This window comes from Coptis chinensis, chromosome 4, assembly GCF_015680905.1.
Source record: "Coptis chinensis isolate HL-2020 chromosome 4, ASM1568090v1, whole genome shotgun sequence".
NCBI lineage: Eukaryota > Viridiplantae > Streptophyta > Magnoliopsida > Ranunculales > Ranunculaceae > Coptis > Coptis chinensis.
The window spans coordinates 103,078,730-103,094,577 of NC_141459.1; the positions used below are offsets into that span (position 1 = coordinate 103,078,730).

The 15,848-nt window shown below is 38.8% G+C and overlaps 1 protein-coding gene across 2 annotated transcripts in view; it reads left to right on the plus strand.

The window, feature by feature from the left end:
- The first annotated feature begins 211 nt into the window (after positions 1-211).
- The window catches only part of LOC147506456 (GDSL esterase/lipase At1g31550-like), a 30,384-nt gene continuing 14,747 nt past the window's right edge, over positions 212-15,848 (plus strand). Inside the window, exons 1-5 of one of the 2 annotated variants that reach the window (XM_086558607.1) lie at positions 212-1,441; positions 1,556-1,768; positions 6,614-6,762; positions 6,996-7,269; positions 8,359-8,814. In XM_086558607.1, coding sequence (XP_086414733.1) covers positions 1,180-1,441; positions 1,556-1,768; positions 6,614-6,762; positions 6,996-7,269; positions 8,359-8,618 — 1,158 coding nt within the window. In that variant the 5' untranslated portion in view covers positions 212-1,179 and the 3' untranslated portion in view covers positions 8,619-8,814. Of the gene's footprint in view, positions 1,442-1,555; positions 1,769-6,613; positions 6,763-6,995; positions 7,270-8,358; positions 8,815-15,848 lie in introns of those variants that run through there. The other variant, XM_086558608.1, reaches the window with a different exon arrangement.

Below are 15,848 nucleotides of genomic sequence, written 5' to 3' on the forward strand. Positions count from 1 at the left end.
TATATATATATATATATATATATATATATATATATATATATATATCTGTTGGAAGATTATTTTTGTGATAAATCTGTTAGCCTTATATAATCGTTGGAGGTAATTTATTGTGAAAAATAAATTATTTTCTTGATCGTGATTGGAAAATAATTTCATAACTGATTTCTTTGATGTGTTATAAAAAGAGGATTAACTTGTTGAAGAATGTAATGGAATACAACAATGGAGTTTTGTATTTTCAGTTTTTTCTCTTTAAAATATTGTTTTTAGCAAGAGATCTAAGTGTAGTAATTTACCGATTTTTTCTCTGTGCAAGTGCAAGAAAGATTGAGACAGGACTACAGGAGAATTCTAGGCTGTTTGCAAAATAGAGAGCAGAGGCGTAATGTCTTAAAGAGAGCAAACTAGTCGGCGACTCAACCCAAAAATAAAATAATTTGGTTTGCATTTTCTACTGGTTTTCTCCTTTTGATAGGTGATAGGTTGATATCAAACTTGTCCACAAGTGCTGTTTGATCAGTGCATCTACTCCCTGTCTGTGGGACCTGATTTTTGACAAATATTGGTGGGTTACTTATTGCACAAACGTGGCATTTTCACCGAATTTGAACTATTGGGATTTGGGAGCAATGATTCTAAATTTCTAATCCCCGGCCTGTACTGGGTTATTGAAGATCGACTGCACGGTAAAAAGTTTTAAAAAATAACTGTGAATGAAACGAAATTATTTTTGGTGAAGAAAAAAAATTGTGCTACAAACGAAAGAAAAAATAAGACGAAACTTCGCAACTCTTACATACAAAAAAAGAAAAAGGTTTCATGCCGGGAAGTCAAGAACGAATTTGCATGGTCATGCCAAGACCAAACTTCACAACTCTATGGCACACCATTACTGGTATTTTATATTAATTACGTGAAGTTAGGTACTTAAACGCTTTCAGTCAAACACGTGAAAACCGACGTTTTAGGTGTGTGGGGTTTTTCAATGTCGTTTCTCTATTGATCAATCACCAACCGCCTTTTTTTTTTTATTTAGATAATAAACCACCACAAGTCCACAAGAGCCTTGCCCAAGTGCTTACCAAATCCGATCCACTTGGTCTATTATATATAGTCCTTCAACTTAATTTCGAACTTCACTACTGCAGTACTACTTCTACACTCTTACATTCCTCTTACATGGCTTCACCATCTGGCTCTACGATCATGTCTAAACCAACTTTGGTCACTGTTTTACTATTACTTCTAGTTCAAATTAATACAATATCAGGGTGCTACACATCCATATTCCAATTTGGGGATTCGCTTGCCGATACTGGAAACTTACTTGCCGCTCGAAATGATGAGCACTCTTTCATGCGTAACTATCCTTACGGAGAGACGTTTTTCAAGCGACCCACTGGACGTTGCTCTGATGGCCGTTTGATCGTCGACTTTATTGGTATAAATAATACACACGTCTTTTACATATAATATCGTCATATAAGTTTATGAAAATGCAAAAATATAGACTCAATGACGCTCTGTTTGTAACGAGAAATTCTTATATATGCAGCGGAAGCTTTGGGAATTTCTTTAATTCCACCATATCTAAGACACAGTAATCAAGATTTCAAGCAAGGAGTGAATTTCGCAGTGGCTGGAGCTACAGCACTTGATATTGCAGTCTTTGAGGAGAAAGGTGTTCATGCCTACACTAACTACTCTCTTGGAGTTCAGCTTGAGTGGTTCAAACAACTATTGCCTTCTCTCTGTGCTTTGCCTTCCGGTAAGCGAAACAAGTTAGACCATTTTTTTTGGTTTCATTCCCTTGGCTGAATTTGTTTTGTCGTTGAGAATGTCTTCAGTACGTTGAGACATACCAAGAACATATATAGCGTGTGTTTTTTTGCTTGGTAAGTTTAAATTCTATTAAAAGGAAAAATAGAAAGTACAAAAAGATTAGAGGGTATAGTGCAACAATATTGTAGAGAAAAAAGTATTTTTTTCTCTCTCTCACGTACGTAGGGGCCCCACCACTTTTGTTTTTGTCTTAAGCGCTACCGTAACGCCCATTTTTTAAATAACGATTTTTCTATTTATTTATTAATTAATTTAATTATTTATTTTCAAAATTCATTTGATCGATTGGATTTGGAATACGCGGGCCGGATTTCGGGCCCGAATCAATGTTGAGAACTTCGGTTTCGGACCCAAGTATATAAAACATATCGTTCTGAAAATAGGGTTGCAGAAAAATAAAATATTAAAATGGAAGCGAGCTGTAGCTTCGCTTCTTTGGAAGAGGAAGCCACGATCTTGATTAGGAGGATTCGGCCGAAATTTCGCTCATACACAGGAAGAGTAGCTATTTTGCTATTTCACCGGATTTATTACGTTTTGGGTGTCGGTGTATATTGTCTAATGTTTATGTTTTGTATGTAACCGCTTCATTATCCCGTTGTATTGACTTCGTGTCATTTGTATTATTTAACTTTGGTTGAAATTTGTTGAATCACAAACTCATTATGGGAATTAATGTCCGCAAGCCCGCCCGAAACGAGAATTGTCCGGCATATGACTTGAACCGTATAATAGGTATACCGTTGTGGTTGGTGGATGTCGGCTGAATTAGGGGTCGTTATATTGGTTGATTGGTTGAAATTAGCGGGATGTTGAACCCCCGTCAAGCATTTAACAAAGCGCAATGGAGGCGCGACCTCGACTTGGTAATCCCCTTCTTATTGTTGTTGTTTGTTTGGTGGGTTATGAGGTTTGATTGAGGGATGAGGACCGCCGATTGGGCCGGAGAGTGGGGGCGATGAAGCTTGGAGGCGCTAATGGCGCTTAGGTGTTGGCTTTTTTGGGTTTAATTGGTTGTTGTGTTTTGTGGTGATGGGTTGATGTTTGGTTGTGGGGGGTGTGTTTGGGTTGGCGTGGTCGCTGAGCTGGTCATTGGAAGCTTGAGGCCGACCATTAATGGCGGCAAGAAATTTCCGTGATCTAGATTTAAGAAGAGTTTGTGTTTTTATGATTTTCGGTTTTTTTCTTTGTTAAAGCTCTATTGGTTTTGATTTGGTGTAAAACCGATGTGATGAAGTTTGGAATGGGTGGAGGCTTGTGGTGGCCGGAAATTTGGGTCACAAAGGGAGGAGCCTGTTGGAGAAGATGACCGGCTGGGCTTGGGCCTGGGTCGGTTTCTCTTGAGGCTTGGGCTGGAGGCTTGGGCCTTAGCTTGTTTTGTTGTTGGACCGGTTTGGTTTTAAGTTTTGGGCCCGATTTTGGTTGTTTTGTTTGGGCCAGTTTCTTTTGGTTTTGTTTGGGCCCGGATTCTATTTTAAGTTGTTGGGCTCGGTTTAGATTAAGTGGTTGGGCCAAAATCTAACTAGTTTTCTTGGACCAGCTTTAATTTAAAGATTTTCGTGCCGAATCCAATTATGTTTTCGCCGCCTCAAGATAAGTTTTTGGGCCTAAACACTAGTTAGTTATTGGGCCGGATTAATCCGTTGTTTCGGACTAGTTCCATATTAATTTGTGGACCAGTTCAATATAAGGTTTGGGCTTGGTTCTTTGGGCCCGGTTTTAGTTGTGATTAGTTGGGCCTTAGTTGGTTTGTTAGCTGGGCCGAAATGTTTAAGTTGTTTGGGCCCAGTTTGTTTTAGTTGTTTGGGCCAACCTTTTATTTGTTTTGTTTGGGCTATTTTAGTTTAAGTTGTTTTGGACCGGACCACATTAGTTATTTTTTGACCGAACCGCTTAACTGTTTTTGGGCCATTTAATAGTCTTGGGGCAAGTCCATAGACTTAAAATAGATCTCTGGGTCTTTCAACTTTTAGACTTTTCGGGTTAAGGTTTGGGCTTCTTAGTCCGGTCCGAACGTTTCAGAATCATGAGCCTACGAGCCATGCATTACATTGACCTTAGCCATGAACCATGGCTATGACTCTAAACTTGTCGAACATGAAAATGCCAGTTTGATTTTGACCATGCCAGTTTGACTTTGACCGTTGACTTTGACCTTTGACCGTTGACTGTGGAATGTTGACTTTTTCAGTTTTTCACACATTTGATTATATGGACAAATATAGTAATAAAATATTGTCGGAAATTGTATAACTTGGTTGTCATTATATAAGAAAGATTTGACAGTGATGTTGTGTATTTTTGACACGTGACGATATTGAGATGTTAGAGACATTATATTCCTAATACGCCATAAAAATGTATCGCTGTACGTTTGAAGTAATTGTGACATGATATAATATCTTTGGGATATTTATATTAATGCAATATTTTGGAGAAATTTATATAAACGCTCCATTATTATATATGTGAGATGCTACTATGAGGTAGTATAAGTATTGGTGAATATTTGTCTACCTGGAGTGTGGTGTAGTCTTGATAATATATTGGCACGTGAAAGAATGAAAGTGGTTATGAGATATAATTGAGATATTTCTAAATATTGTGTGCTTTTATAATAAGGTAATTGACCGCATACGATATAGTAGAAATGATTATGAGTCATTAATGGATGACATTTGAATAAACTACGAACGAAAATCCTAGAACCTAGCTACCACAACTCATGTGATTGGCCCTTTCCGGGCGCTTCGCCAGCTAAAATTTGCGAATGGCCTTCGGGCGAAGATGTGATTGGCCCTTTCCGGGCGCTTTGAGAAAAGTTTCCAATGGCCCTCCGGGCGAGCCGAATAGTGGCTTGATTATTCCGTCGCGAAAATAGAACGATGACGCGATATTTTTTTATGCCGAATAGTGGCATTACTTACATAATTGCTTCCGCGTGAGGATTTACCCGTGTCGCGCATCCCGCCGGGGTGGTTATTACGCCGGAGTGGTTCATTATGTAAGGAGGCATGTGGATGTACATGTTCGGGTAGCGATTGTGGTAGCCGGAAACTAGGTAAGACATAGATACGACGTGATTTTAGGGACACACACAGAAAACCTTAAATAATATAATTATGGTAATATGTTGGCTATTTGTTTAGTTAGAACCTAAGGCGCCTCAATGGAGGAACTACATGCCTTATTTATGATGCGTATAGTTTGTGGTGTGGTTAGTGGGAAGTTAAGGCGCCTCAGAGAGGAACTACCTGCCTAGATTATTGTACTTAAGGATGTTGTATTAGTCGTTAAAAGTTAAAGCGCCTTCGGTCGCGGGAACTAACTACCGTATGGATTGTGTATATATATGTATATTATATGTTGTATTTTAGGATTACTCACACCAAAGATTATTTATAATGTCAATCCCGATTTGCATGTTTGTTTATCGGGTGTGTTCATTCAATGAACATAGTTGATAAGTTTTGACAGTTTAGTGTTGAAGAAGGTTAGGTCTGCTTGTGGTTTTGGTTTTTCGTTAAGCGTTGATCTCGTGATATGCTTTGTTTTCCCTCGAGGTGATATAGAGTTTCACCAAGACAAAGTTATTTGTATTTTCATTTGTAAATTTTGTAATGAAGAAGACTTTTGTTTAAGTTAAAAATTTTATTGGTTTTAATTATCCGCATATTTAAACCGCTTATGGGTTTTGGAAGTTGAGAGTCGTCACACACCTCTAGATCGAGAGTCGGAACAAATAATGTTTTTCCAGTCGCCGAATTGTGGGTGTGACACGCCACCCCCATGCTTTTCGTGACCTCCAAGCGCTTAAGCGCGACCCGCACTCAGTTTTGCTTAGCCAAAGGGCGACCAATCGCTCCACCCGTTTTCAAGATTTAAATTCACTGTTTCGGAAGTTTTTTTGAAATAGTATAAATAGATGTTTTTTCTGTAGAAACTTAACTTTTCCAAAACCAAGAAACAGAGAGATTATAAGAGAGCAATTTTTTGTGAGTTGAGTGTTCATTCTTTGTAAGTGGATTAAGAGACTTGTAATTTGTTACTCCGGACATCTAGTGAAGCTTGGAACTTGCAATGTAGAAGTAGGCAAATTGCTGAACCACGATATACCTCGTCTTGTGGTTTGTTCTTCTTTTACATTAATTGTTTGACTTTATATGCTTGTTATTTGATATTGAGAAGTGTTGGGATATTGCTTGGAGGGTGTTGAAGTCTTGTATGGTAAGAAGGATTGATCCTTGTGTAGGATTGATCTATTGTAGTGGATAACGTTGTTTCTGCAGTATTATATTCACAACAAATATGCTCCCTTCTAAGGTTCAATCTAAATAGGCACTAACTACTCTCCTTCACAAACATGGGGTAGTGACAATTAATCAAACCTAAAGAACCTTTGAAAAGGTGTTTCATATTGTGTAACCAAGAAGGTTTTCCCTCGGTGATGATTGCTGCATTTACTGGAAGAGCAGCTCCTATTTTGGCTAGCGAATCTGAACTGCCATTGCCCTCTCGCCAAATAGTGTTAAAAATGCTGTTATCATGAATAAGTCGTTATGATCTATATGTCAACTTCAATTGTGATATCGAAGGGGCTTTATTCTGTAAATAATGAAATCACTTAAGTACAATATAGTATCCAATGAAGACCTTGAATTGGTCTTGATACAATATATAAAGTGAAGACATCTTATTTTTTATTTATTTTCATATGATCGAACAGAAATTAACTAGGTGAGTGATATATTTTATTGATCTAATTTGGCAGGTTGCAAAGACATGTTGAGTACTTCTTTGTTTCTTGTGGGAGAGATCGGAGGGAACGATTACAACTACCCATTTCTTCAAGGAAAAAGTGTACAAGAGCTTCGGGCCATTGTTCCACATGTTATTGATACCATCTCTTCAACAATCACAGTAATTTTCTTTCCACAAATCTTCACTTCAATACTTCAATAAGATGTTCCCCCAATTTAGATAGAAAGAAAAACATAAGAAAAAAAATATTGGTTTTAATTTTCACTAGGCTTAAGTCTAGGATATGTGTGAATGTGTGATCATGGACTCACAACTTGTCAACATAAGGTAAATTTCAAATTAACTGTCTTTTTGATATGTCTAACTAACTAATAAATTGTGTACGAATGCAGGAGTTGATCGATGAGGGTGCTGTAACGCTCATGGTTCCGGGAAACCTACCAATCGGTTGCTCACCATCTTATTTGACTGTTCTTCAGAGCCAAAATAAGGATGATTATGACACAAACGGGTGTCTAAGTTGGTTGAACGAATTCTCCCAATTTCACAACCAACTTCTTCAGAATGAGTTAAATCGATTGCGAGAAGTTCATCCTCATGCTACCATCATCTATGCTGATTATTACAACGTTGCAATTGAATTATACCAATTTCCAAATCAATTAGGTGAGATTTTAGTCCGTTGAGTACTTACTTTTTTGTTACACGAGCCTTGTTAAACTGGTTCCAAGTCCGCGAATGAATATGGATAAAATTCAACACAATACCAAACACTATTAAGTAGTGACCTTCCAATACCATCACATGGTGGCCCATTTGACTAATCCTCCGACACCTAGCGTAGTTGGTTTGTATTGGAGAAAACGATACCAATCGATTCCCACTAAGATAATTTGCACTTAGACAATCTACTATTCCAATCCAAAAATATAAATTTTCGCTACAACCAACAACCACAACCTAAGTTATGAAATTAACTATCACAAATAAGCAATATCAATGTAAAGTAACTTACCACACAATGAGACACAAGATGTAACGTGGTTCAGCTAATGATGTCTACTTCCACAAAAACAAATCTTTTTATAAGTGTGGGAAGGAATATTATAATCACTTCTTTCAAGTCTCTCCAAACTTACTAGATCTCTTTTATCTCCTTACAAGCTTTTTCTCTTTGCAAGGGTTTCTTATCAATTTTAGTTGCTCTCAAAATTGGTTTCTCTCTCAGACTTCTATTACTAAAAACCTAACTTTGGTTTTACAGTAATATGAAATTTCAGCGCGTCTGTGAAATTTCGGTTCACTAGAGAAAAATCGGAACTCGGTATGTAGAGGCAAGGGTGTGGGCGCCCTTTAGAACAGATATAGGAGGGCGCGCACGCCTCCTTCTTGACCAAATTCCAGTCGCAAAAGGGAGAAAAAAAAACTATCTTCTTTTTCTTAGGCAAAGGTCGTCGCCCTTTGGGGCGAGATCCGGGGTTACTTCTTCTTCCTTCACACGAGCGATTACTGTTTTTCGACCCAAAACAACAAAGAGACTTGGTTTTTTCAATCTTCCTCATGTGAGAGATGATTCCCAACAATTTGTCTCAGGTACAAGTTTTATCGGGGACCCAAGATTCTGAGCAATGGTGCCACGGATAGCCCCCAAGATTCAGACAAGTAGCGAGCTGCTACATTTTGTTGTTTAGCCAGACACTATTCATAATCTACTGTTAATTATGTCATAATATCTTTGATATTATGCAAACGCAGGATTCACTGGGGGAGCTCTTACAACATGTTGTGGAGGTGGGGGTCCATACAATTACAACGTGTCCGCCAAATGTGGGTACCAGGGATCCACTGCTTGTGTTGATCCGTCATTGTTTGTGAACTGGGATGGTGTTCACTGGACGGAGAGAGCGTATAATCATATAGCTACCGGTATATTAAGTGGACCGTTCACTACTCCTCGCATCATCATTGGATGTGTATCATCAAAATCACACAATGATGATCATTCGTCTTCTTGATTGAAAGTCAATTTCAAGCCAATGTCTTTTGTTATCCTCCTTGTGAAGCTCCTTGTACATCCATACAATGCCATTTGCATTTTTCCTATACCAAAGTAAGTTAGGGATTTTTTCTTACCAAATTAATTATTTACTAGATTTCATACCCGTTCACTGAACGGGTGCTGTTAAATGAAATAATTTTTTGGACTTAAAACTATTTGTAATTAAGCCATAGCATAAGCACATATTAAAAAGGTTAAACAACACAATTTCAAACATGTTTGTTAATGTTAATAGGATCAACCTTCTCCAAGTCATATTTTTGAAAGAATAAATCCCTCCTTGATAATCAAAATTAATTCTTGTTTTTTGAATACTCAAAAAATATGAAGCCATGATGATACTACTATAGCGGATGAATTATATTAAGTATTTCATCCTAGTTAACATTCTTAGTGAATTACCATGGTTGATACTTTCTATTAGTTTAAAACTCATGCAACTTGCACAATCTATTAAACTTTAAGTAAAAAAAGCTAGTTTTTCTTGAGTTAACATTCTCTAATAGTCCATTTCATAGAATTTTTATTAGTACAATTGATGTTATATATGAGACTTTCTCTATAAAAAAATAAAATTAGCCATATACGTATATGTGTGTGTAACTCTGAATTTGGCGAGCATTTCCTAAAGTTCTTGAGCACACCAACTCCTACTTATTCAGATCTTTACACCTTCACTCATTTAAGGTAAAATCCATGCTCAGTCCCAAAGAATTGACGATCTTTCCACCTTCACCCATACTTGGAAATAAGAACCAAGTTTTTCAACCGCTTCATTTATTTTTCTTAATCTATGTAACTGAAATTGTGAACCTAATCTAGCATTTCATAGCACATATCATAATTTTTGAATATTTCATCAAATATGTCAAGGTAATGAATGCCTTAAAACCCATTAAGCCAAATAAAAAAAAATGAATTTGTACTGAATAATGAGATACAAAGACACATTCACATGGATGGTTGACTAAATTGGCATGGTTATACGCAACCACTATGATTATCTTCCAAGTTTGACTTCTTTTGTCTCCTTGGTTAGCCAAGTACTCTTGGAGTTTGAGTTCTCGGTGGCATCTGGAGTTGAAGGTTGGCTCCATTTCTTCAAGCATAAGGTACATGCTGCTCGATCTGAAGATCGTCATAGAAATCTACCGCTTAAAGAAAAGCTAATAAGAAACCTAATCAAAGGATACCAAATAAGGATATATTAAATTTAAACATAAATAATTTTATCTATGATTTACAACTGGTGAAGCACCTACAAATTTGGGTGTATATAAGCCTTATATAACTTTGTATAATGTTCAGGGTATGTCTGCTAAGAAATCAGCAACGACCTGGCCTTTGCAAGACGTTCTAGGAATGAAGTCGATGTGATGTTCTTCGAGCTCTTCAACCTATTTGGCCATATGGGCTGTTTTGTTGCTAGAACTCAAGACCTGTTTGATGGGTACATCTGTGATGACTTTGATGTTATTGGCTTGGAAGTAAGGTCGAAACTTTCGAGCTGAGTACATCAAAGACATCATCATTTTCTCCATTGGAGAGTAATGCTTTTCTGAGTCTGCCAACGTCTTGCTGGTGAAGTAGACTAGCTTTTAGATTCCTTCGTGTTCATGAAAGAGAACAGAGCTGATAGCAAAGTTGGTAGTTTCCAGGTAAAGCCCCAGTGTCTCTCCTTCTGTTGGTTTGGACAGGATGGGAAGAGTTGATAGGTAAGCCTTCAGGTCGTTGAAGGCCTGGTGGCATTCGTCTGTCCATGTGAATGTTGCACCCTTCTTCAGTATTTGCAGGAATGGTCTGCATTTGTCAAATGCACGTGAGATAAATCAGTTGAGGGCTGAGACCATGCCAGATAATTTGTAGATTTGTTGCTTGGAAGTTGGTTCTGGCATTTCGAGGAGAGCTCGCATCTGTTCTAGGTTTGCTTCGATGCGCCTTTGTGGAACGAGGTACCCTAGGAATTTCCCTGAAGCTACCCCAAATACACATTTTGTTGGGTTGAGCTTCATTTTGTTTTGGCGCAGTCTTCCGAAGGCTTCTTGTAATTGGGAAATGTGATCTTTGGCCTTTTTGCTTTTGACTGTCATGTCGTCTATGTAGACATCCATAGTGTCGCCTAGCAAGTCTTTAAACATCTTTGTGACCAGTCTTTGGTAGGTCGCGCCTGCGTTCTTCAAGCCAAATGGTAGGATGTTGTAGCATAACGTTCCTTGTTCGGTTATGAAGGACGTCTTTTCCTGGTCTTCCTCTGCAAGTGGTATTTGATTGTACCTACTGTATGCATCCATGAATGAAAGGAGTTCGTGGCCGCAAGTTTGATCTACCAGAATGTCAATTCTTGGTAGGGGGAAACTGTCCTTGGGGTAGTGCTTGTTGGCGTTGGTGAAGTCTATGCAAAGTCGTACCTGACCGTTTTTCTTGGGAACAGCTACAATGTTAGCTAGCCAGGTTAGGTGTTCGACTTCTCTGATGAATCCAACATTTTTTAGCTTTTCTATCTCTTCATTGATTGCTTTTTGAAATTTGAGTGCAAGCTTCCTAGGTCGTTGTTTGATAGGCTTTACATTTGGATTGACATTTAGTTTGTGGCAAGCAACCTGAGGGTCGATTCCTGGCATATTGATATACGACCAAGCAAAAACATCTTTATTGAGAGATAAAAATTTGGCAAGTTGCTCCTTGAGCTTAGGGTCTAAATCAGCCCCTACATAAACAAACTTTGGGTTATCATCTGTGCCCAGATTGACTTTTTCTCTTGGTTCTATTTGAGCTTATTTCCCTTTGAGCTTGTCTATTGTTATTGTTGGAGGGCTGTATGCTTGAGGATTTTACTTCTTTGGGACGTCCTTGTCTTCCACGACCTGAGGCTTGGGCGTGGTGGTTATGCTGATGTGATTGCATCGGTGAGCTTCTAGTTGGTTGCTTCTGAGCTCTATGATGCCGCGGGGTTCAAGGTACCGCAGGACTTGGTGTAGGGTTGATGGGATTGCTTGGATCTTGTGAATCCATCGGCGTCCTAAAATGGTAGTGTAGGACGACTTGACATCGATTACACTGAAGCGTGTTGATGTTTTTACCATGTTTTTTTCCCCCAATGGAGACTGGTAAGATGACATCTCCAATGGCATATGTGCAGTCTCCGTTGAACCCATTAAGTGGTGCATTTGACTCTATCATCACCAAGTCTGGCAGGTGCATGTCCTTGTATGTTTGATAGAAAAGTATGTTGCACGAGCTGCCTGGATCAATGAGGACTCTTTTAACTGTACACCCGTTGATTTTGACGTGCACTACCAGGGAATCATTGTGGGATAGGCACACCTTGTCTAGATCTTCCTCTGTGAATGAAATTAATATTGTTGTTTGAGGGTTAGTAGGATTGATCAGCTCAGCTTTGTGGGAGAGGTGGTAGATTTCTTGAAGCGCTCCTACTCTTCTGCGCTTTTTCCGACCTGAGATTTCGTCGTTAGAGGTGTCTGTAATCATATTGATTACTTTTTCCTCATCATGGTCGGAGGAGTGTTGTCTTCTGTTGTGCCTCGACAGATCTGGAGATTTAGATCGTCGGGCTGTTATGATCCTGCTTCTGTTGTTAACAGGTCGTTCATGGTTGCGGCTCCTACTTCTGTGGCGTTTGGCATCCAGCTTATGCCTGAGGTCGGTTTCTGGCAGGAATTCTTTCAATTTGCCCTCCTTGACTAAGTCTTGGAGGTAGTGCTTTAGGCTCCAACATTCATTGATGTCATGGTGGTGGAGCCTGTGGAAATGGCAGTATGGACGTTCTGGAATGGCAATCACCTTGTTGATGTTGGGCTTGAAGTATGGCGCAGTATATATCTTTTTCAAGATCTGCCTCGACGTCCTGGAGAAGTTGAAGAATTCCCTCTTTGTGTAAGAGGGTTTGTGGGAGCTGGAGCTCTTGTTGTTGTTGTTGTTGTTGTTGTGGTTACCAAAATAGTGGATGCTTTCTTTGGGCTCTTGTTTGTCGCTCACTGTGGGGACTTCTTTGCCTTTGCACTGGGCCAACCATTCTTCGTACTTGATGTACTTGTCAATTACGTAGTGGTAATTCGCCTAAGCCGTTACGGTTTGTTGGCGATCGAGAGACCACTGCTAGGTCGGAGTCGTCCACGAGAGCGTTGGTGAATGCAGAAGTTGCAAAGTTGTCCTTTAAGCATGCCTCCATTGAGAGGAGCTCCTTTGTGAAACGTCCTAGGAAAGCTCGAATCGACTCGCCTTGTGCTTGCTTGAGTTGAAACAAGAAGTCCAAGTCGGCTTGCTTCTTTCTGTTATGGACGAACTCTGCTGCGAACATCTCAGCTAGCTTGTCAAAGTTGTTGATTAAGTCAAGAGTGAGTGTGTAGAACCATTCTAGAGCTCCATCCTTCAAGCTGGCTAGAAAAAGCTTGCACTTCAGGTAGTCATATTCTAGAGCGCTGTAGAGTGTGAGGGTCTGGCTGAAATGAGCTACGTGCTGGCCTGGACACAAGCTGCCATTGTGCAGCGGAAACCTTGGTTGGATGAAATCTGAGGGAGGCTGCTTGTCCCTGATCTCAGTTGTGAATGGTGATGCCTTATATGTCTTGAGTATCCTCTGGGCGATCTGGAGTGCGCTAGCCTTGTCATTTGACTTCTCCAACCTTTGGGCGAAGTCTTCTAGCCTTTGATTTGTGGTGGTTGTGAGGGCTGTAGCAGCGTTGTTCTCCACTGCTTCTGTGGTGCCGTTGTTGGCATTGGAGGTGGCTTGGTCGCGCATTGTTTGATTCTCTTGTTATAAGGTGAGGAAAACGTCTTGTAGCGTCTTCATTTGATCTGCCAACATTTGAAGTGAGGGATTCATGATGATTTTTACCAGTTTTGTGGGCTTGAGAAAAGAGTAAGTGTGCTTTTCTTAAAGAAATGAACTGGCAGACGGCGCCAATGTAAAGATTTGGTATTCTGGAGGTGAACGACCTGAGATTCTGGTTGTTAGGGAATGACTGTCACTACAACAGAACTACCACAAAAAGACACTTTCAAAGCGTCTTTTATGGAGAAAAACCACGCTTTTTGAGTGTCGGATGGTGACCCGTTTATAGGCATGTCTTAATTTTTAAATGACGCTAACCAAAGTGTCTTTTATCTTGGAAAACACACTTGCCACTTGAAAAAAAAACCACTCCTAAGATAGCGTGGTTTTTTTATTTTAGTTTTAAAAAAAAAAGAAATTCGACTGGACATTCGAGGGCTCGCCAGAGCTTTACGAAAACAATTGATAATGCAATTTCTCAAAAAAACAATTCCCCGGAAAGTGTAGGCAAAATCATCCCACGACTCACCATTCCAAAAATGATACAATCATCGGCTATTCTAGTATATGCAAATCAACAAACAACAAACTAAATGTATATCATTGTACATCATTGACTAATAACTATCAAGTCTTGTATATCCTTGTGTGAGTATAAGATGTCAAGCTAGAAAGTGCCTCAAAGTCCCGCAAGACAAAAATATATACGTAAGTCGATTAAAGAACTTGAGTAACAACTCCACAACACCAATCATCATGAAACACAATACTGGGGTTCGCACTTTGGACAAGGTATTTGATAAGACAAGATGTTCAATGTAATCGATAACACCGAGTCAACAAAATATTCTCCCAAAGTGTTCTCATGATGCTAATATTAAGAAAGAGTGAAGTGAGACAAGATGTGTGCCAACTGTAGGAAATTCAGCCATATGTCGGAACCGCACAGAAAACAATATAGCGAGCAGGGGCTGTAGAGATAAAGAACAATGGAAACAAAGCGGTGACATAACCGTAAAAAGTAGTTGTTTGAAGACCGATCACGGTGTGGAAGTGTGGGGCACAACACTATCGAGCATGTGCCTAAATAAGAGCTATTTAGGATCCTTTGTGTTTAGAGACTTGGTCTCTTTCACCCTCATAAAAAGTTCAACTCTATTCCTCCTCTTCATATGACACCTAAATAGGAAACTGCAATTTAATTTCAAATTGAATTTACCTTCTCTAAATATTCATTCACGTAACAGTAGCTCAAGGAGTGCAACTTTGTCCCATACTCCTATAAATTACATTGTGTATGTTACATAAGATATAGGATCAAAAAGAAATTTTTTGACCTCTCAAGAACAATTTTGATATAAACATAGGAATTGCATAGAGAACTTCATGGGAGAATCCTCCTAGCTTGCAGTTCTGAAGGTGTGGTGAAAGTTTCACCGTTCTCATTTACTAAAAAGTGAATTTACAGGAAAAACTTTCTTTGTGCTATCAAACACATCCTTGAAGAAAAGATTTCTCTTGGTGTTTACTATTGAAGATTTTTCCAATAGTCCATCTCATTTTTATACATTGCTTTTCTTGCCTTAGACTTGGTTCAAAACTTATACTCGTAGCTATATCATATCACCAAAGATGAAGAATTCTAGAAGTCTACAAGAAGAAACCTAAATAGCAGTTGTACAAGTTACAACTTACAAGTAGGCTGAATATGATACAAGCTTCATTGTTAGAATAGAGTTGTCCAAGTATGCTAAGAACTAAACACGTAATAAAGTGATGCCCATAAAACGTCGGGGGATAGCAAAACCAAAGCTCAAATACAACATGGAAGCAATTAAAAACAGAGAATAAGACCATATAAACTTCCATACAGCTAAACATCCCCCTGCTAAAGTCATGGATAGAAGATAGAGATCCATGAACATCCATCACATTTAGAGAACCAACTATATAATGTGAATCCAAGACAGGGGAGAGGTAAGAAAGAGACCTTTCCCCACCAAGTTAGTGGCTCATTATAGTTTCAAGTCATATTGATGCAGGAAACAAGAAATATTATCTACCCTTTATCCGTTCTTACCAGAGAAAATTTCCTTTTATATCATAACCAAAGATATACATCAAGCACCACAAATCCACGATAAACCATACTATTATAAATTCACATAAAACAAGTTCATACTTTATTGATTTAGACTAAACTGAAAGAGGGATTACATTTACATAACATGGAAGTATTGCCCCGAAAGCACATAAACAAGCCTTATCACCAAACATTCAACAAACCCCAAAAGGGGCATTTCTTAAAATCTCATAAAAGAAGTCCAACAAAGTTCCAAAACTAAAAACAAACAGATCTGAATATAACCCAAGTAGTATGAACCAAAACAAAAG